The 21,544-nt window shown below is 36.9% G+C and overlaps 1 protein-coding gene across 1 annotated transcript in view; it reads left to right on the forward strand.

Annotated features, from left to right (window-relative positions):
• PTPRD (protein tyrosine phosphatase receptor type D) overlaps positions 1-21,544 on the forward strand; it is a 358,636-nt gene that overhangs the window by 284,511 nt on the left and 52,581 nt on the right. Inside the window, exon 24 of the mRNA XM_059491826.1 lies at positions 11,574-11,697. Within this exon, the coding sequence (XP_059347809.1) occupies positions 11,574-11,697 (124 nt within the window). The remainder of the gene's footprint in view (positions 1-11,573; positions 11,698-21,544) is intronic.

A 21,544-nucleotide genomic window follows, 5' to 3' on the forward strand; every position in this document is an offset into this window, starting at 1 on the left:
CTAGGCAGTGGACTAAAGCTGCAGTTTGATGATCACTGTAAGTCATCTCCGTGTCTTGGCTGTGCATTCCTGTTGTCTCTCTTGTGCCAGTCCTGGCACCAGCAGATGTGCAGCTGTTCAAGGATTATCTCAGGAAATAGATTCAGCTGAAAACTAATTGTTTTATTTTTCTTTGCTGCTTTCAATTGGATCAGTTCCCTGAACTAGCTCACCACATGTCTGCTTAAGCTCTAGTGCCAGCAACGGGAAGTGGTGGGTATATTTGTGGTCAGGGATTGGGACCTTCTACTTCAGCAGCAGTTCTCACTAATATCCCTTAAACAATCTTTTTAAATCTGATTGCAAAGCAGAAAGAGGTACAGATGGTAACAGTTCAGTCATTATCACTTCAGATAGCACTAGAGCTGGTGAGACAGAAGGAAAAAGAGATACTTCTCATATTCAAAAGTTCAAGGTGTAACATGCAGCACAAAACTACTGACCTTTATTGATACCAGCAAAATCCTCCTAATTTTAATTAATTTAGGGAAGCAAATTTTAATTTGTTTAGGGAAGCAAAGAGTTTTAATCAATTACCACTGATGATTTTGGTGTTGTTTTTTTAAAATAATGCCCTTTCCTCATTGGCAGTCAATTGTTTTATTTTACTTTTTATGTAATTATTTGCATTGCATAGATGGAATTCTTCAAAGATGCATTGATTGCATGTATCACTTACTGTAGTAAGTGATAACTTTGTGATACTATAAAGTATATATCTTGGTGGTTTTCTGATACACTCTGACTTCTCTTCCTTTTATCAGGAAGTTAGCTCCATTTCAAAAGGATGTTTAAATTCTTTTTTTAGCACAACCTACTTCAGTTGCCACCTCAAAAGAATTACTGGTTTCACCACACAACACATCTTTTAATTTTCTAAGAAATAGCTGATTACTTGTTCCCCTTCCATCCTTGCTCATGTTCCATCCACTTACTTTTGATCAGAATTTCTGATCAAATGTCAATACAAGTTTGGAAGAATATAACTTCTTTCCTTTCCACTTCTTTCTTTTCCACTTTCTTCTCAGAAGGACAAACCTCCCTGTCTGTTGAAAACAGTGTATTCTCCAGTGTAGAACAGCCTCTAGTTATATATTTTCTGAGGCTCAGTGCCATCAACTGGTCAAGTTCCTACTGCTAAAAGTTTCAGAAGCTATTCCATAGTGCCTTCTTGAGGGCATCTATCCCAGCTCTTACAGCATCTCAGCAGAACAATAGAAATTTCTTCCACTGTACTTCTCTCACAAATTTACCTTGAATACCATCTTCTAGGGGCCAAGTCTCAAGGATTATTTACTGTGGCAAGATTCAAATAAACTTACAATTCATGTGTTACATAAAGTGGTTCTGTAGTGTTAACACATGATAGTGCTATGACTCCTCAAAGATGTTCATTTCTGCTTCAAAATAAATTTTTCATAGTCCTTCATTAATTTTTTGTTAGCTCGCAATCCCCAAGCCAGAAAAAATGTTGATTTACTCTGTTAATATCAAATATCATACCATTAATGTCACAGTTATTTTCTGTTCTCTAATTTAAAGGCAGGATTGACCCCAGCTGATTATTGGGAAGCTTTTGCTGACTTTGGCAATTTCATTGGTATTTTTATGTAATGTAAGGGTCCATATGGACTTGACAGCTGCTGAGCAAAAATCTGTGTTTATAAGATACTGACCTTTATATTGTATCTCCTTCTTATCTTAGACTTCAGAATTTAAAAATAAAATTGGTCATTGAGATAAACTGAATAAAACCAGTAATGTTCTGCCTATTTTATGATGTATTTGTAAGGTAATTTCCTCCTGTAAGGCAGAACAGAAAATATATTCCTCCAATATATTTCTCCTCGGATTTCTGAGACTTGTAAAAATATAAGATTTCTTTTCTGAGGTTTATACATAGAACTTTGCACCCTTAAGGAAGTGGATTCAGATTCATACTATATTTGCATGAGAATCTGTCACTACAACACATAATTTACACTATCAGACACTGCATGATTTACTGTGAATGTGTATATATGCACTGGTTAACAAATGTTACGAGAAGTTGTATATAATTTAATGTTTTCACTCATCAGGTTTCTTTCTGTAAATTGCAGCCAGTCTTTTGCTTTAAAACTGAATATTGGAAAACTTTTGACTTTTTTTATTGTAGCTTTTCAGAATCAGTTGGTTAAATTTGTGATGGGAACACAGTTTACTGAATAAGTTACATTTCTCTTTTTTGTATATCAAGCTGCCATAACATAAACATTGGGTACTAAAACAAGTAAATATTGTACAGTAGAACCACATATAAAACTTATTATCAATATAATACATTTTAGAAGTCCAGGAAGAACAAATTATCCACTGAATGAATCTCTATCAAAGAAACAGCTGCACTTAATTGTTATATCATTGTAGGTAAAAGTGACTCATGTGGAAAAATCAATTCTTTTTCCAGAAAAATTATAGTTTTGTTCTTTTTCCTTATAATGGTTTTCTCTTTCTAATATTACAAACATCATTCATTGGGATTTTCTAACTTTACTTTCATAGGATGTGCTCAATGTATTGAGAAACAATTAGTGTAGTCAGTGAACGATGAAAAGTTGTCTTATTAATAGCACATACACTTGCATTCACCTAGGTTGTTTGGTGCTTAGTTCCACCTAGGGCAGTGTCTGAGCCAGCAGCATAGTTATGGTAAAGAACTTTAAAGACATAGTGCAGGAATTTGAAATCCTGCTAGTCGAGATTTAGAGTGGAGTAGTATCTCCTTCCTTTGTGCTGTGAGTGCTTCATTGGGATAACGGCATTTGTTTATGCTTATATAATGAACCAAATAAAAGAAGGGTGGTGTTACATATTAGGATGCAGTGTTTTGGTCTGATGCCGAATGATTTTTTGCCAAGGAATTTCACAGTTTAGTTAGTCAGATACCTGCCTGAGAGGAGGGTATAGCCAGGTGGGGTTTGGCCTCTTCTCCCAGCTACAAGGGACAGTAGAGGAGGACATGGCCTCCAGCTCTGCCAGGGGAGGCTCAGCTTGGACACCAGCAGGAACTTTTTACTGAAAGCATTGGATCAGAGGGAGGTGGTGGATTCACCGTGACTCCAGTGTTCAAGGAACAACTGGGTGTGACATTTAGTGCTGTGGTTGGATTGCTGGTGGTTAGGCAAAGGTTGGACTCAATAATCTTGGAGATCTTTTCCAACACTAATGATTTAATGATTCTCTACTGTGATAAATATCAGTTTTATTTTGCCCAAAATAGCAGTGATATGTCTAGAAAGAGAAAACCAGTGTTCTTGAAGCAAGAAAAATTATTTGAGGACAAACTAACTAGGTCATTCTAGATAAAAAGATGTGGACAGTGCTTTAAAAACATGATGAAAAGTTTGTTTAAAATTTAAAGTAGCGTAGTGTCTCATGTGAGACAATTACAAAGTTTAGTTTATAAGACCTGATGCATTTCATACACTATGTGTAACAAACCAGCAGGAAGCTTTAACCACAAAAATATTTAAACAAAGCAAGTTTTTTCATTATTCAGGTATTCATCTCGTCCTGATACTTATTTTCCGCCTGAAGTTGACTGTAATCCCCAATTTTCAATACAAAATTAATTCCATTAAAACTGGTGTTGTATGCATTATGATATCATGGTCAAATGTTTTTAAATTGCAGGTTGGTTATTTTAAAACTGATGGTAAAGAAATACAAACCAAAATGATTAATTTTTAAAAACTAGGGATTTTATAGCTTTTTGAAACAAAGAATCTCCTTCAAGGGTGTTTTCAAATAATGCTTATTTTCCTCTTTAAATTTTCTTTAGTTGTAAGCTTATATAGCTTGTTTGATTCCACTGGAATCAGGTTTTGCATAATTTCATTTAGTCATAGGAATATTAGCTTGATACAGTGGAGAAAATATGGGGTTTTTTCGTGAGGGAAAATTTTAAAAGCTTTTGCAAAAAAAGCTTTTTGTATATCTTGCTAGTCTTGAACAGTTAGGTCTCTTCCCTTTGAGAGTTAACAGAAAATTAATCATCTGCATTTTTAACTGTTTTTAAGACCTGGATGCAAACTCATATTCGAGTTCAAAAGAAGTCTTAGCCATGTGTGGAGGTTTCCTCCCATATTCTTGAAAATTATACCCTTTGCAGTGCAATGGGGAAGTCTCTGTCTTAATTAAAAAAACATAATTCCAGTTGATGAATTGCCATGAATTAATGTTCGTGCATCTAGCATTCACATTTTGGTAATGCAGTATGTAAATCTGATTCTATTAGTAAGTCTCCTGCATAATACAATAGCATTCTATTATAGATGCATCAGCTATGGTATGAAATTCTCCTCACAGTTGCTGGCAATGGTAAAAGAGGGTCAAACTGTTCATTTCTCTGTGTAGCTGTGTACCTTCACCAGTTGTTCTGTTTGCATTGACAAGCTCTCCAGTTTTTCTTATCCATTCTACTTTGCCTTCCCAGTCCTAGGTTTCTCTGTGAAGCAGTCATCATTGGTGATTTAATTCAAGCCACCAACAGTGCAGCTACAGTGCTTGAAAATGCTTTACAGGCATGCCTCCTTCCCCTTGCTTGTGACAGCTGTGCAGTATATATCCATCCCCACATTCAGCAGGAACCTAAAACTGCTGGCTTCTAATTTGCTGCCGTAGTGACCCTTGGAGGGGCAGTGTTCCAGAGCAGGCAGGCACATATCAGCTCACAGCAGGAGGGCTGACATTTTGTCATACTCCTTCCTTCCTTAGTGCTGAACCAGGATCTAGTCCTGGAAGACACATCAGGGAACATTTGCCTCTTGTTTAAGTGGTGTAAAGGAAAACTGCACAGTGAGCGAGCAGGTACACCTATTAGCAGAGGAGGATTGTTTGAAATTCTTCTGGTTTGGTTACCACCAGAACATTTTGGTTACCATGATTATTAGTCAATGAACTATTTTATGGATGGTGCATTGTGATAGTAAATATTGCTCCAGTTTTTTCCCACTAACTGATCACATTTGTTTAAGTAGCCAGTCATTTAGAGCACACTAGATGAAAGATTTGTCAAAGCATGAGAGGAAAGTAACAGTATTACAAATATTTTTATTTATTTTGCACAAAGCACTCATACTACACAGTTATGCTGTGAAGAAATCCACTTCTTTATTAATGACAGCTTTATTGAAGGCAAGCTTTCAGAATGAAAATACTAGAAATCCTATTAAAGTGCTATCCATTAAACCATTAAAGCAGTCATTAAAACTGTTAGCACAGACTTGTTATTCATGAGTTATTGGTCTTTCACACTTCTGAAACGTGTCTGCCAATACCACTCAACTCTTTGTTGAGAGTATGGCTATTAAGTCTGAGGAAATACAGATTAACTTTCTTTTGACAAAATGGTGCTTTATGATAGGATGGTATGGCCACAAAGTGGTTCAGATTGGTGAGGAAAATAGGAAAGATTAAAGTTCAATCCATTTGCCTGTTTCTGATAATTTATGTTAACTATGTCTGCATGTAGACCTAAATATTAATCATTAAACTACACCATCTGGCCATACATTGCACAATATCTTGATATCGAACAGTAGCTTAAGAATGCTTAAACATTAGGGAGTGAAAAGTGGAAGAATTATACTGAATGCTGAACAGTTGAATCTAAGCTTTAAATTTAAAGTTTTCTTTCTGTAAGTTCACATGAAAAATAGGTATAATAGAGAGCTGAAGCTATTTCTCATAATAGATAAGAGTCTTAGACCATCGTTTTCAATGTATATGCAAAATCATCTTTGTATATGCAAAAGTGCAGTTTAAAATTTCTGTTTGTAAGCATTTTTTATCATTATTTGTTACATCCTGTTTTGGTTGTTATGATTTAAAGCCGAAGTCCTTCAGTCCTCACTCAAAAATAGTAGCATGTTAGACAGACAGTTTATTCAGTTATTTTCTAGTTTTCTTATGCGAAGAGAAAGTGTACTTGACATCTTACATTGTGAAGTAATTTCCAGGATATTTTGGCAGTGTAGGTAAAAACCTAAAAGACAAGACAGATGGTCTGCTTCAGTTATGTTGCTAGAACAATGCAGAGTAGTATGATTCATTCTAAGGCAGTGAGCTGTGGTTTAGATAGCATGTTTCCATTTATGTCTCTCAAAAAATACTGTCTGGGTAGTCAGGGACACTATAGACGTGCATTATTCCTGGTCAAGTTACCAATTTAATTTTAAAAGTTAATGCATGAATATATAGTTAGCATCTTCTGTACTATGTGTATTTTCTAAATTACTACCAGAATTCTGAAATAAATCCATAAAAATTATTTTCCAAAGTTCTCAAAACTTGACCTGTAAATAACCTGCGTAAGTTTTCTTATTCACCTCCATTAACTCAAAAAGGAAAAGAGGGAAGATTTGTGCTGAGAGAAGTCATTATGTACATTTTATTACTTTTCAAGTCATAAGATGTTAAGTGAATTGTTGGCCTGCTGATAAAGAGGTATATTATGTCTTAAATATAGTGTGTGTATATGTATATATATATAACTCTACTCTTCCCAGTGCTGATGGAAATGCACTCCAAATTCTTCCTCTGTACCTTTGATGAAATAAATAGGACTTAGAAGTAAAGATAAAAGACTTATGTTTTTAAATTACACAGTGCATATCCGCTTCAGAATTCCACCAGCTATCCTTCTCAGAGCATGGCAAAACATTACTAGAATGAAACTAAATTGTAAGAAAAAGGAATAAAAATTTCACTGAGTGAAATTAGAGAGCAAATTGTACCATTTGCTTTATTGATGACTAAGAATTTTACTTTGTAGTCAGAAAAAGTAATATTTTTGTTGGAGAAGGGTGAAGTGCTACTCTTGGATAGCATCGCTATGTGTATACTTAAGCTCAGCACAGAAGTGATGTCTACCCTTGCATGTGGAAAAATACTGTTGGGGCATAATTCACTGTCCCTTTATAGGCAAACGAAATATAATATGGCTCCAAAAAAATCCATCACCGGTTTTGCAAACCTCTTAGTCTATTTAGACGCTAATTTAATAAGCTCCTAATACTACTGACATTTTAAAATATGTTGATCATAGTCACTCAAATTTCTAAGATAGTGAACCCAAAGAGTTTGGTGTCAAAAACTGTGTAGAACCTTAAAAAATAGATTCTTTCAGAGCTGCATTTAAGAGTGTCTTTTTAACTGTTAGTAACACATATAGTGATACAATTCATATATCACATATAGTGATACAATTAGGGGGATGGCCAATAAGGCTGACATCCTACTGGCAGTCTGGTGTGGTCCACCCATCCAGGAAGAATTCATTCTATAAATTAATTCTATAAACAGCTATTCATTCTATAAACAGCTAGAGAATGTTTCTGGATCATCAGCCCTAGTTCTTGTTGGTGATTTCAACTTGCTGGACATTTGTTGGGAACTCAACATTTGTGGGTGACCCCACCAGGGGAGGGTCTATGTTAGATTTGTTATCTGCCAATAGAGATTGGTTGGTGGGAGATGTGGTGGTTGGAGGCTGCTTGGGGCACAGTGATCATGAAATTACAAAATTCTCAGTATTTGGTGAAGTCAAGAAGAAAATTAATAAGATTTTTCATTATATTTTCAGAGGGCAGACTTTGGCCTATTCAGAAGACTTATTCAGAGAGTTCCTTGGGAAGTAGTCCTTAAAAATAAAGAAGTTCAGGAAGCGTGGGCATGCTTCAAAATGGAGATCTTGAGGGCACAGGAACAGACTGTCCCTGTGTGCTGAAAGAGGAGTCAATGAGGCAAACATCCAGCCTGGGTGGGCAAGGAGGTTCTGCTGGAGCTCAGGAATAAAAAAAGGGTGTATTATCTTCGGAAGGAGAGTCAGGATTCTCGGGTAGTATTTAAGAGGGCTGCTAGAGTATGTAGAAAATAATTAGGGAGGCTAAAGCTCAGTTTGAACTTAAAATGGCAGCTTTGGTCTGCAAGGATAATAAAAACTCTTTTTGCAAATATATTGATGGTAAAAGGAAGAGTAAGACTAATCTTTGTTTTTTAGTAGATGCAGAAGGGAGCTTTGTTACTGCAGATGAGGATAAGGCAGAGGTACTTGTCGTCTTCTTTGTCTCGGTTTTTAGTGAGAAGACTTTCAGGACAACTGTCCTCTTGGGTTGCTCAGTGATATCAGGGAGTAGAATGCTCCCCTCATTATCCAAGAGCAGGCACTCAGAAAACTGCTGAGATGCTTAGATATTCATAAATCCCTGGGTCCAGGTGGGATCCGTCCCAGGATGATGAGGGAGCTGGCAGATGAGCTTGTGAAGCCCCTCTCCATCATTTGCCAGCAGTCCTGGCTCACTGGTGAGGTTCCAGATAACGGGAAGCTGGCCAGTGTGACACCCATCACACAAAGGGTGGGAAGGAGGACCCTGGCAATTATAGGCCAGTCAGCCTGACCTCAGTACCAGGTAAAGTCACAGAACAGTTTATATTGATTGTCATCACACAGCACTTCCAGGGTGGGCAGGGTATCAGACCCAGCCAGCATGGGTTTAGCAGGGGAAGGTCGTGTTTGACCAACCTGGTCCCTTTGTGTGACCAAGTGACTCACCTGGTGGATGCAGGACAGGCTGTGGATGTTCTCTGTTTGGACTTCAGCAGGGCCTTTGGGCACTGTCCCCCACAGCACACTCCTGGAAAAGCTGGCAGCCCCTGGCTTGGACAGGAGCACTCTGTGCTGGGTTCAGAACTGGCTGGGTGGCCAGGCCCAGAGGGTGGAGGTGAATGGTGCCACATCCAGCTGGGGCCAGTCAGCAGTGGTGTCCTCAGGGGTCTGTGCTGGGCCAGCTCTGTTCAATATCTTCATTGACATGGATGAGGGGATTGAGTCCTTCATTAGTAAGTTTGCAGATGACACTAAGTTGGGGACGTGTTGATCTGTTGGAGGGTAGGAGAGCTCTGCACAGAGACCTGGAATGGTTGGATGGATGGGCAGAGTCCAATGGGATGGAGATTAATAAATCCAAGTGCTGAGTCCTGCATTTTGGCCACAATAACCCCCTGCAGTGTTCCAGGCTGGGGACGGTGTGGCTGGAAAGGGACCTGGGGGCACTGGTGACAGCCGACTGGACATGAGCCAGCAGTGTGCCCGGGGGGCCAAGAAGGCCAAAGGCATCCTGGCCTGTGTCAGGGACAGTGTGGCCAGCAGGAGCAGGGAGGTCATTCTCCCCTGTACTCAGCACTGGTGAGGCCACACCTCGAGTGCTGTGTCCAGCTCTGGGCCCTCAGTTTGGGAAGGACCTTGAGACGCTTGAGCGCATCCAGAGGAGGCAACGAGGCTGGAGAGGGGCTGGGAACACAAACCCTGTGAGGAACGACTGAGGGAGCTGGGGGTGTTTATTCTGGAGAAAAGGAGACTCAGAGGTGCCCTTATCACTCTCTGCAACCCCCTGAAAGGTGGCTGCAGTCAGGGGGGATTGGTCTCTTTCTCCAGGGAACAACTGACAGAACCAGAGGACACAGTCTCAATCTGCACCAAGGGAAATATAACTTGGATATTAGGAAAAAGTTTTTTATGGAAAGTATGATAAAGTTCTGGAATAGCCTGCCAGGGAGGTGGTGGAGTCACCATCTCTGGATGTTAAAGAAAAGACTGGATGTGGCACTCAGTGCCATGGTTTAGATAGGGCATGGGTTGCACTTATTGATCTTTAAGGTCTCTTCCAACTTAGTCATTCTGTGAATTTTGTGAATTCAAATGAATCATATCCAAAGCATAAGTACAATTTTCATGGCCTTCATCATGATCGCAAGCATTTAATTTCTTCCTCATTCCTCTAAATAATTCCAGTTCATCTCCTTGTGAGGGAAGATTTGCCAAGCACTCTGTCTCAGTTGCTGTAGGTAAAGGGTGAGCCAGAACCTGAGCCATCTTACTCCTCTACTCTCCACAGCTAGGTTATGCAGGACTTTATATTTTTTTTGTTATAAAAGTTAATTTAGCCTGTGGTATTGGTTAATAGGATAAAGCACTTGTTTTTCTGAGATATTTGTTTTCCCAAAAACAAATGCTTCTCTATCAGGCAGACAGGCAAATTTTTTTTTTCAATAATCTCGATAAAGAAGCAAATTCATTTTCAAAATATTGAATAAATAAATTATATAAAATATGAAAAGATGCATGAGAATGAAGCAATTTTCAGACTGGCCAAATTATCAGTCTAAAGGATAAGTACTGGTAAAATTGCATTAACTAATTTCACACATGCTCATTGTCAGGTGATACCTACTCGAACAGATTGCAGGTCATACCCTGGGAAGAGTCATCAGAGCTGTTGGCTTGATGCTGTAGTGGCAGTACAGACAGTATGGATCTCCCGACTTGTGCCATGTTGCTGGTCTACTCGTGGAAAATGAGCATGGTGTTGGTGAACTGCCCCACCTTGGCTTATCTGTGTCATATTTTTCGGGTTTTTTTTTCATTGTTTACCACTAGCTGTCATTGGGAGCTGCCAGTTCTTATCAGGATTAAACAAAGGGCATAAACCTCAAGCCATAGTTGTGTATTCATATTGATGAAACAATTTTGAGGTCTCTAATGTTATGGAAAGGGAAGGTAAAACAATAGGTGATTATTCATGACTTCTCAGAATTAGATGACCTTTCATACAGCCACTACCATAGTGAGCATAAACAGGTACCATCTGTTACCTATTTTACATTCATTTTGCTGCGTAGATCATTCAACCATAGAGGTAAAAATACTAGAGCCTGAAGTTTCCCTAGTGGTGAAGGATGAAGGAGTGTGCTGAATGCTTCTGTAATCCACCCTGGAACAGAAAATAAACAGCAAATCTGGAAACATGTAGTTTTGTTTATGAATAAGATTAGTTATGTTTATGAATAAGATATCATTAAAATTTTAAATATGCCTGAATTGCTTACTTATTTATGATTAAAGGAAATGAAAAACAAGTTTCTTTATGTTTGGTCCATGGATGAAACGCAGCTAGTTTCCTGAGCAACACTAGTGCCATGGGTTGGTCTGGCATCAAAATGAAAGAAAAGAAACATTTTTTTTCTTCTGAAAAGCTTTTTCAGGAACCTTTGGAGTTTATTTAGTAAACAGGACAGGGAAATTTTTGAACACATGTTCTTACTAATAAAGGCAAAATATTTATTCCCCTTCATCCCCGTGTTTTTGAGATTTATGATATTTATTCATTTTCTGTTAATCGAGAGCCCCTCACTTTCTGAAATGAGTAAAAAGATAAAAGGGCGGATAGCTTGTTTTCTCTGAAGAAAAAGCCCTGGATTTTAAAAGCTTGTGGTTAAATTCCTCATGGAAATTTCAGATGCATAAACACAAAATGGTTAATGTAATATGATCTAATATGTTACAGTGTGTACTGAAGTAATAATTTTCTTTCAAAAGGAAATTATTTCCAGTGCAAACTATGGGATTTTAGTTTCTAATTACCATAAATGAAACAATTATGTAGTCCCTAGCTGAAAGTTTCCTTTCCTTTTTTTCTCTTTGTCTTTTGAAGTCTATTGATCCTGGCCAGCAGTTCACATGGGAACACTCTAACCTGGAAGTAAACAAACCAAAGAATAGATATGCGAATGTAATTGCATACGACCATTCTCGTGTTCTACTCTCAGCAATAGAAGGTAAGGAGACCATTAAAATTAAATTATTCATATCTTAAGATCTAGAATGATTTTACCAATCAATATCTTTATGTAGTTATATAAAAAGTGTTAATTAAAGCACTTCCAGCAAATTCCTGTAATGACAATCCTCTTCTGATGCTTGTCAGCAACGTGTTATGAACTTGCACTAAAAAGTACATTCACGTGTAAAACTGAGTGCATTAGGTACCTGTGCATATGCCAGTGAGTTATCTGAAGTAAATTAATATTGCTGCTTACTTATACTAACACTACAAAGCAAACGTAGCGGTAAACAAACATATTTGAATTGAGGCATTTGTTGATCAGTGAAATTATCAAGATATCTGCTCATTGAATTTTACTTGCAAAACCTTAATGTGGGGAAAAAAATCAGTTCAACCTCATGTTCTCTGGGGAAATTTTAAAAACTCTCTCTTAGAACTTTAATTTTAATTTCCAATTTAAATATCGAACTAGAGTTTTTAAACAAATGCCCACTTGCAGGCATTTTTGAGAGTATCTCACTGACTAAACATTAGCAGTGTGATTTAGTGAGAGCTTTTCGTTATATCTTTCTTTGCTACAAAGCTCCCCAAAATCATAAGCACTTTAAAGTGTTATCTCAAGCAAACTGTTACAGGTAGCCAGTCCTAGGTTTTGTGTCTGTTTTACCAAGCATCAGGACACACTGGTTTTGACTCAGAGGATTCTTTTTCTTTTTATCCAATTCTGCCTTACTATTAACTTACTTCCTAGGTTGAAGACAGATTTTCAGTTTATTCTATGTTGTTGACAGTCAGGTATTAATGATGGCTGTAATAAAAAAAAAATTATATATTTAAATGACACAATTTAAATGAAGGTAAGAGTTGTCTTTAGTTAGCTCCAACAGGACTTGCATACGATACATAAGATAGAGGGATCTGTATTCAAGGTCATAGTTATTTCAGTCATAACATGGTACAAGTTAAACTGCAAGAATTTTAATTTATGGTTATAAACACCTGCTTATCTTTAGCTACTCCAGACCTGAAGATACTGGATTTATAGGTGTAATCCAGTTTAATATTAGCTTCTTGGTAAAGAAAAAGGCAATCCCACTGACTGAAGTTTAGATCTTTCCTCGCTCATTGCAGCTGCATATCATAGGCTTTGATAATACAGATAAGAGCTTCTCAAATGTATTAGCAAATTTTAATGATTACCTTGAAGAATTTGCATATGATAATCTGCTTATATTTTTCCACCTTTGAGGTTCATATAGCAGTTCTGACAAGATTTTTTTTTTTGGCAGCATACAATTTTTCATATTACCTTGTAAAAGAATATGGCTGTGTAGAAACCTGGCCCTACCTGTGTCAACACTAAAGAGAGGCTATTCTAATTAGCACTATATGTGATGTAACTCAATAAATATATCCTTTCCTGTCTCTCTGGTCCAGACAAGAGGTCAAAGTACATGGTCTGGATAGGTCAGGAACAGCAGCTGGGCAGGGTTTCCGAATGGTATTCTTCAGAACAAAATGCTTAACTGGGAGATAACTTTTTGTCTAACTGGCAAAAAGAAGACTCTTTTTTCCAGGGATTTTGCTTGGAAAAAGAGTTGTGTAAAGGAGGAGAGAAGGAGAGAAAAAGGAAACCAAATGCAATCAAATTTATTTGCTAATTTATATATTAGACAACTGGACTGCCATATTTCCCTGAAATTTGGTTCCCTTTAAAAAAAAAATCAATATATTCAGAGAATGAGAAAAAAATTTAAGAGGCAAAGCAGAAAATGTTAGCGAAAGTAATTGAAAGTATAAAATTACACAGTTCATTGGACTATGTTTTTACATAAGTGATAGTAAAAATGCAGAAAAAATATTTACATTGTACCTGGAAAGGATTGAGTATTTTAAGGAGCAGGGACAAAAATATAGTTAAACTGTAATGTTTGTTTCCATTTTTTAAGTAAGAAATACCACAATGTGGCTAAAATTTCTAAATCTTCCATAGTCACTGAGTCTTCAGAGATAAAAGTATTATAACCATTTGTAATATTAGTGTTGCATGTAAGACCACAAATGGAATATTCACCCATTTGGTGATTTTCATTATTTTAATTTTTTTCCAAGTCTTTAGATTATGCTGAAAAAAGCATGTGATGAATAAATCAAATATTAAATGCCTTTTTATAAGATGATATTTAGTCTTGAAAACGGAAATAATTTAATATATCATTATCCTCTTAAAATTCTTATTCCTGGGATTTTTCATGATTGGGTAGATGAAATTTTGTGTATGTACCTTCAAAAGTTTAATAAATTGGTTTTAGCATTTAGTAAAAAGTACTTGTCTTTCAGGTTTTAAGTAGATATTTCAGATATGAAAATACACAGTCTGGCCAGCACATTATTCAGTTGATACCGGTGTTTCTTTTCATGTTACCAGGGAAATCAGTATTTGGAATATTACTTAAAAATGACTTCTCCTTTATCTATGTTACTATAGAACTTAATCAGGACCTGAATTTGGGCTACAGTATATTTTGTTACAACTATTTGGAGAATATTTGGTACATATATGCACGTACATATACATGTACATGCCTCCATATAGGCCTCATCTGCATGTCTTTGATGGTCACAAGAAAACTTATATTATTAGTGAGGTTTGAATAGCAGCTGTGCCTTTCTAATGAGAGGAGCTCCATTTTACTCCTAGACAGTTGCTTGCTGTTAAGAGCAAGTATATATGAAGTAAAGACTAAGCATCTGCCAAACTGTAATCCTACACTGATGAACATTTAGCATCTTAACACTGTTGCAGGAATAAGGAATATTGTAATTGGTGCTTCAGAATGAGACACAAGGCCAGTTTTGTGCCGTAGCAGAACTCTGTAGCCTGTTCAGAGTGATTACTAGAAAGTCTTGAGAAGCAATTAGCACAGATTTGAAATTAATTCTTTCCAACTATTGATAATATCAAATTGTTAAAAATTGCATTAGCCCTGAAACACGAGGCTTACTAACACTTTCAAAGTATTTATTTTGACACCCTTCATAACTCATGTTAAAACCTTGTTTTGAATCCCCACTAAGTTCCTGACCTCTCTAATTACATACAGTATGGAGTTCCACAACATAATTACTCATTTCACAGAAATGTTTTTGTTATCACTGTTTAAATTTTTATTACATTAGATTTCTCTTCAGAGAGAAAACCTAGGTTGGATGTGGTAATTTGGTTTTCCTCCTGAAAAGAAAATTTTACTTTGCAAAATTTTGTTCCCATGTTCTTGAAATCTGATTGAAGTCTTGAAATCAGCTCATGTTGTGCTGTCTTTGGCTGTTTCTGAGATGGACACTTGGAATTTTAAAGTATAATGACAGAATGTTAGAATGTAGTGAATTTTATTATATGCATCCAAATGGATTTAAGGGAGAATTTACTGATCAAAAGACTAACAGATTGAGTTAAAACAGCGAGATCTGTGATCCTCAACCTCTAAGAAATAAATAAAAATTCAGGGGTTGGGGAGGGAATGGATAAACATTCTGCATTTTAAAATGCCTTGCCGATTCTTTTAGGAGATATTAATGACTAAAAGTCTTTTGTATGTGGATGTATTTGTATAAGGCTAGTTATTAAAAGAAAAAAAATACCTATTTCAGCACGGTAATTTTTTTGGGGGGGGGGAAATTTAGTGACTTTAAAATTCTGCCAGAAAACTAGAAAGCTCTGACTGTAATACAAATGGTCAAGAAAGAAAAGGCAAGAAGCTGCTAATATTCTTATTTGTCTGATGGCCAGTTGCCAGTAATTTGGCTTTGATTATGCAGACCATCATTGTAAGATTTAGAAATTGTTTGGAGCACTCTAACTATGGAAGAGTCATGACCTGCACAAACTATTTGCACTCTGTCACATTGCATTAATGTTACTTTCTGCTAACAATAGGAACTGAATGGCCCCTCACCCTACAAGTTTGGAGTGCCTTAAAAACAACAAAAGTATTTTGGTGATGGATACAGAAATACCCATAAAGAATATGGATACAGAAAGATGGGTGAAGTGATTTCATGGTGTTAGGGCCCCTGTGAAGTAGATTTCATAGGGTAGATGTCATGGTGCATGTCTTGACAACAATGCTGAGACAAGCTGTAGGTTTATGAGCCTACTGATACTGTAATAGCTATAACTTAAATGCTGCCATTCTTGATACCCTTAAAATCTAGTCAGAACAATTTTTCCTGACTATGTTGACATACTTTCCATTGGGAAAAACTCCAAGAAAACATTTGGTGGCTTTGTTCTTGACTGACTAACGATTTTGGTACATGTTTAATGTGAACACTCATATTGAAACTGGGTTTTGCAGGAAATATCAAACCAGATACCATTTCCTTTCATATTAGTAGAGACACTTGTCATCTCTTTGAGTGGATAATTTAGAGTATAAATTCATATTTCTATTCAATAAAAGATTGCTTTGTCTGTTAACTGCTGTGTTACTCTGTGTTAAATAGATCACTAAACCCAGTTTCAGACAACAGTAAAATAATCACAGTATGATGACATCATGTTAGTTTTAAATATCTGCTTTGTAGTATTGTGCAACATACTGCCATCTGCACATACTGTCATGCATTTTGGATCGTTTCCTGATGCAATGCTCTTACCTATGCCTCTGAGGACTTGCACAGAACAATCTGTTTATTTCCCTTCTGGACTTCTTAATACTAGACAGTTCTTAGACCAAAACAAAACAAATTCATGCTGAGTTTTGGTTTGTTTTTTTTTTCTAAAGGAGCTTCTCCTTTTTTCCATGTCTTTCTGCTGGTCACCTTCCAAGTTTCTTTTCTCACCTGCAATTTTCCAAATTCCTCATCTTGCCTGCAGATCTTCTACACTTTTAGTTCTTCATTTGCATACTTACATTTCACTTTTGTCGCTTTTCCCCTTTCCTTTCAAATACTTCTCTTATGCCCTCTAAACAATCCAATTTTTTCTCAGGCCTAATTCTGCATCTTCTGCCTATCCCTTTCTGGCATTGTCTTCTGTCTATAAATTCTCTCTAATTCAACATTTCCCTTTGAGATTCCATATCATTCATCTTTTTCCTCTTCACCAGACTCTCCTAGTCCTCCTAACAGTCTATTCACAATCCAGCTATCTATAGGTTCTCTTTTCCTGATACTTCTTTTTCCTTCTTCATCCTCCATCTTTTCTTTTCCTTCATCTTTCTAGGATGATATGTTGAGAATTTTCCTCAGTCTTTGTAAAAAGCCTTCATTTTACAAACATTTACTGCTGGAGTGCTTCATTGGTTTAGTGCTGCTCCATATTTCAGTGACTTCTTAAAGTACAGGTTTGTGCTTAGACCATTTCAATTTGATTATCTGCTTAACTATATAGATTTCGTGTAACAAAAACATCCACAGAAACACTAGTTACTGTCACCTAGCACCTGCTCATTGGCCAAGGTGATTAAGGAGTGACAGTTGATGTAATTTTTTTTTTATTTCAGCTAAGTTTTAAATACCTTCTCTCATGGTCTGTGTTTTTGGACAAAATGTCCGGCATACATGGACATATATATGGATAAACACATCATGTGATGGGTGAGCAACTGGTTCACAGGTCAGGCACAAGGGGTTGCAGTGGATGGGATGGCATCAGGCTGGGGACCTGTCATTAGTGGGGTTCTGTAGGGCTCCACCTTAGGGCTGGTGCTCTTCAACATCTTCATAAATGACTTGGATGCAGGACTGGAAGGGATACTAACCATGTTTGTAAACTATACAAAATCGAGGAAGCTGTGGACTCCCGTGAAGGCAGGGAGGCCCTACAGAGATGCCTTGACAAATCAGGGGGCTGAACAATCAACAACCACAGGAAGTTCAACAAGACAAAGTGCCAGATTCTGCACCTGGGATGGAGCAACCTTGGAAGTACAAACGGTTGGAGAATGAGATGCTGGAGAGCAGAAAAGGACTTGAGGGAGCAAGCTGGACATGAGTCAGCAGTGCCCTGGCAGCCGGGATGGACAAATATGTTCTTGGGAGCATCCAGCACAGGGGGAGCATCCAGGGGGCCAAACATGTCCTCAGGGGCATCAGGCACAGCATTGCCAACCAGGGCTGCTGTCACAGCCCATGGCAGGGGGCACATTGTCATGGTAAGCTCTCATCCGGCTGAACAAAGAAGCCCGACCAAGAGTGAGGTCTCCTGTGCTTTTGTTCTTAAGGCATGCCTTAACTCCAACAATCAGACAACTGTTTAGAGTCAAAAAGTGTTGTCTAACGAGCCTCTACATTCTTAAAATTTGCTTCCACAAATGTGGTGGCTAGCAAGTACACTAATATAGCTCTCACCTCCTAAAATTAACCCCTCAAAGGTGCTGGCTAACAAGCCACAACACATGTCCACATCTCCCCACTCCTGCAATAAAGTTCCGTATGGCTCAGACAAAGCAAGAGAGAGAGAGAACAAAAAATATCACCCCAGATTCCACATTGTTCCTCCCATGTGGATGGTGCAGAGCTGGGGTGGTGCGACAAAGAAAGCAAAAGAGAAAGAGATGAAAAAGAGAGGACAGTAAGTGGCCTGATCTGCATTCTTTTATAGTTAACCTGATGCATGCCTCTTATATAAATTAGATTTTTCTCACTGTTTTGTTCACACATGCACAATGAGCCTGTGGTTTTTGCTCTGGCATTGTTCAAAACACCAGACATTGATTTAAAACAGTAGTACAACTTCATCAACACTCTCACTTCATCATGGTATTTTTCCAGCTTGTTTACAAGCATGACAGAATTTAATCCTAGTACTTCACACTATTTATGCACATGACTAAAAGCACATGTCTTAGGGAAGCAGCGCAGAAACAAAGCTTTATAGTTTAATTTATTTTAAATAGAAAGGCTGTTCAGTACTCAGCCTTTGTGAAGGCTTGAAATAATTTCATTATTTGATTTCAGTTTGTGAATAAAATGTGAAGTCTAATTAAAGTTATTTGAGGTTATAACTCTCTTCAGGAAATCAAGTGAATCATTCCTAGGGTCTACATTATTAGCCTTGTGGATCTGAGCCTATGTTGCAGTAAGCTGTACTGTCATCTCAGCTCATGCATTCTCAGCATAAATTGAGAGCAATACAGTTCATGGGGTTTTTTATCTTCTGTACTTTAATTGTGGCATTGCCTAATTTTATTTCATTGCTCATTCACTTTGACTATATAAAAACTAAACATTGTTCTCTTGAGATATTTAAAAGTGGATTGTCTTTAGTGCTAAACTACTCATTTTATTCTTCCCCCATTGTACTTAACTCCTGTCTGGCTAAATTAAAAGATTGCAGACTCTGGCCATTCATCACCATATTTGAAAATGCTACTAGAAAATAATTGTGGTAGAATCATGGTTCAGGAGCTTGGTCTTTAACTGACTTCTTGTGCAGAAACTGTGTCTCTGCTTTCATGAAACTTAAAAAGTTCAGGTTATACTGCATAGATTACCCTAAATTTATACTTCAAGTATGCCATCCTAAAGGTACAATAAATCCCACTGATGCCAAAAGGCTTAGGTAAAGTTCATATCAATTTTACAGAATTTGGTTGCTTTGTCCCTTTTTTGACCCATGCTTTTACAGAACAACTGACCTCTCTTAACTATGAAGCCCAAATTTAAGTAATGATGGCAATTGCTGCTGTGCTTGTGGGTATGTTGCCTGCAAGCTATGGCAGCTAACAAAAGTTTGCAGGATTTCATTGTACTGCAGTCAGACTGGTTGTCATTTGATTATTTTTGCACTATTGGACTTGACACAAAATTGTTCTGTTTTCTCAGCTCAGAATGAGGTTATGGCCAGAAAAGTAATTTCAGAAATGGAAATTTTAATATTTAGATTTATTTTTTTTTTTATTCTTTGTCATTGTAGGTATTTACAGATATTCAATTTTTGTATTTGCTGTTTTTAACAAATTCATTAGTCCTCTCATGATGAAGCACCTTCCCTAGAGGGCTTTAAGGATTTTGGAGCAGGATGTGAAACTGAGGTCACGCATGAAAATAGTGATGAAAAGAGACTCTGTGAGAAATGGGTACAATACTTAAAGGGACTATGAGAATGGGTAGAGAACAGAGAACATCCCTAATGGATACTGTGTGAGAGAGAGAAAATGGAGCTGAGCATTCTGAATCATGTTGTTCTCTTGATCTCAGCAAATCAAGTGTTACTGAGTACTGTACAGTACTATTCAGTACTGTATTCTGCTAGCAATAAATGCTTGATGCAAAGCTCAGTGCAAGTGTTGAAACAACATGTTTTGTTGTTTTTTCCCCCCCCCGAAACTTCATTGGTTAATTCATTAATAGTTGCTCAGGGCCTGTGGTAAATGGAATTTCATGTCCATGTCCCAAGTATATCCTCATTTGGTGCAGTGAAGCTGACTTGCCTTGAAAATTAATTTTTCTAGCTAAAAGGAAATACAGAATTTTTCGTGTCCACTTTACAGATAATAAATAAATAAAGTGGAGAAACAAAGTGAAAATTTCCACTTTAGTCTATATTTGAAGAAATCTTCCTTGCATTTGTCAGTAATTCTTAATCTTAATTCTTTCTGACTTGAATCTTAGATCAAGGAAGGTGTAATCTGGAAGCTTTCCTTCATTCTAATTGAAAGAACTAGAATTTATTTAATTTAGAAGTTATATATTTTAATATAATTTGTCAATAAATTCAATACAAATTAGTGAATAGAAATGAATTTACAATTTCAGGATTCTGGATTTTTTTTACATCCGGTACTAGTATTGGTTGCTAAAATTTGTAAAGATCATTCTTTAGGGAACAGCTTGCAATAGTTCTCATGCTTAATTTTCACACTGAGTTTGTGCATTATCAGTTCCAGAGGACAGCTTTCCCAGAAGATCATTTAACCACTTTACAAAGTGTTGTTTTTCATTTTTTCCTCAGGCTTTTATTTATAACATGTGCTTCAAAGTATGATACCAGGCATCATAATAGAATTCTAATTTATGCAGAAAACATTTCTTACCAGCTTTCTCAGTTCCTTTGGTAATAATACCCAGTTGGTGTAGATTTCTCCTGTTGGCTTCATTCTTCTTTCTCATCTGTTTTGTGAAAAAAAGTTTTATTATCTTGATAAAGGAAGAAAATACAACATTGTGCCTAGCAGTTACATTTTCTATATCATTAACTCCAACATCCCCAATAAGAAGTGTCACGTGAAACAGCTTCAGATCTACAAGAGTGATGCTTTTGACCTCCACTTTCTGACTTTCATGGAGGGGAATCATGCTTTTCAGCTATGGACTATGCAGGTTAACAAGTTTTTTATTTTGTTTTATTTTTCTCCTGAAGAGACTTTCAGTCAGGTCAAATCAGTCAGACAGTCTGCCTGTGTCCATTCTTGCATCTTGCCTGAGGAGTGCCATTTTCTGCCTCTCTTGTAACCCCGAAGTCACAAGGTCTTTCTATCTCTGAAGTATTTTGTCAGGATTTTCTTCTAATTGTATACAGAAAGTAAAAACAAATTAAAAATTTAGTTTAAATATGATTTGAACATATGAAACAAGAACGTATATGGAACTTTATCGGGCATGAAAGCAAATTTTTTTACTAGAAATTACGGGATACAGTATCCCGTAATCTGAATAATTTCCAGATTATATTGGATCTTATTTACTGTGACATTTAGTCTGTGAGTTCATTCACTGCTAATTTAGTAGTGGAATGAAACATTCAGGTTTACTCTGAATATGTGTTGAAACAATTAAAATTGTAGCTTAAAAGAAACAGTCCATTTTAAAGAGTTACCCCTAATTTCCATTCA

The sequence above is a fragment of the Ammospiza nelsoni genome, chromosome Z (genome assembly GCF_027579445.1).
Source record: "Ammospiza nelsoni isolate bAmmNel1 chromosome Z, bAmmNel1.pri, whole genome shotgun sequence".
In the NCBI taxonomy this organism is placed as follows: Eukaryota; Metazoa; Chordata; class Aves; order Passeriformes; family Passerellidae; genus Ammospiza; species Ammospiza nelsoni.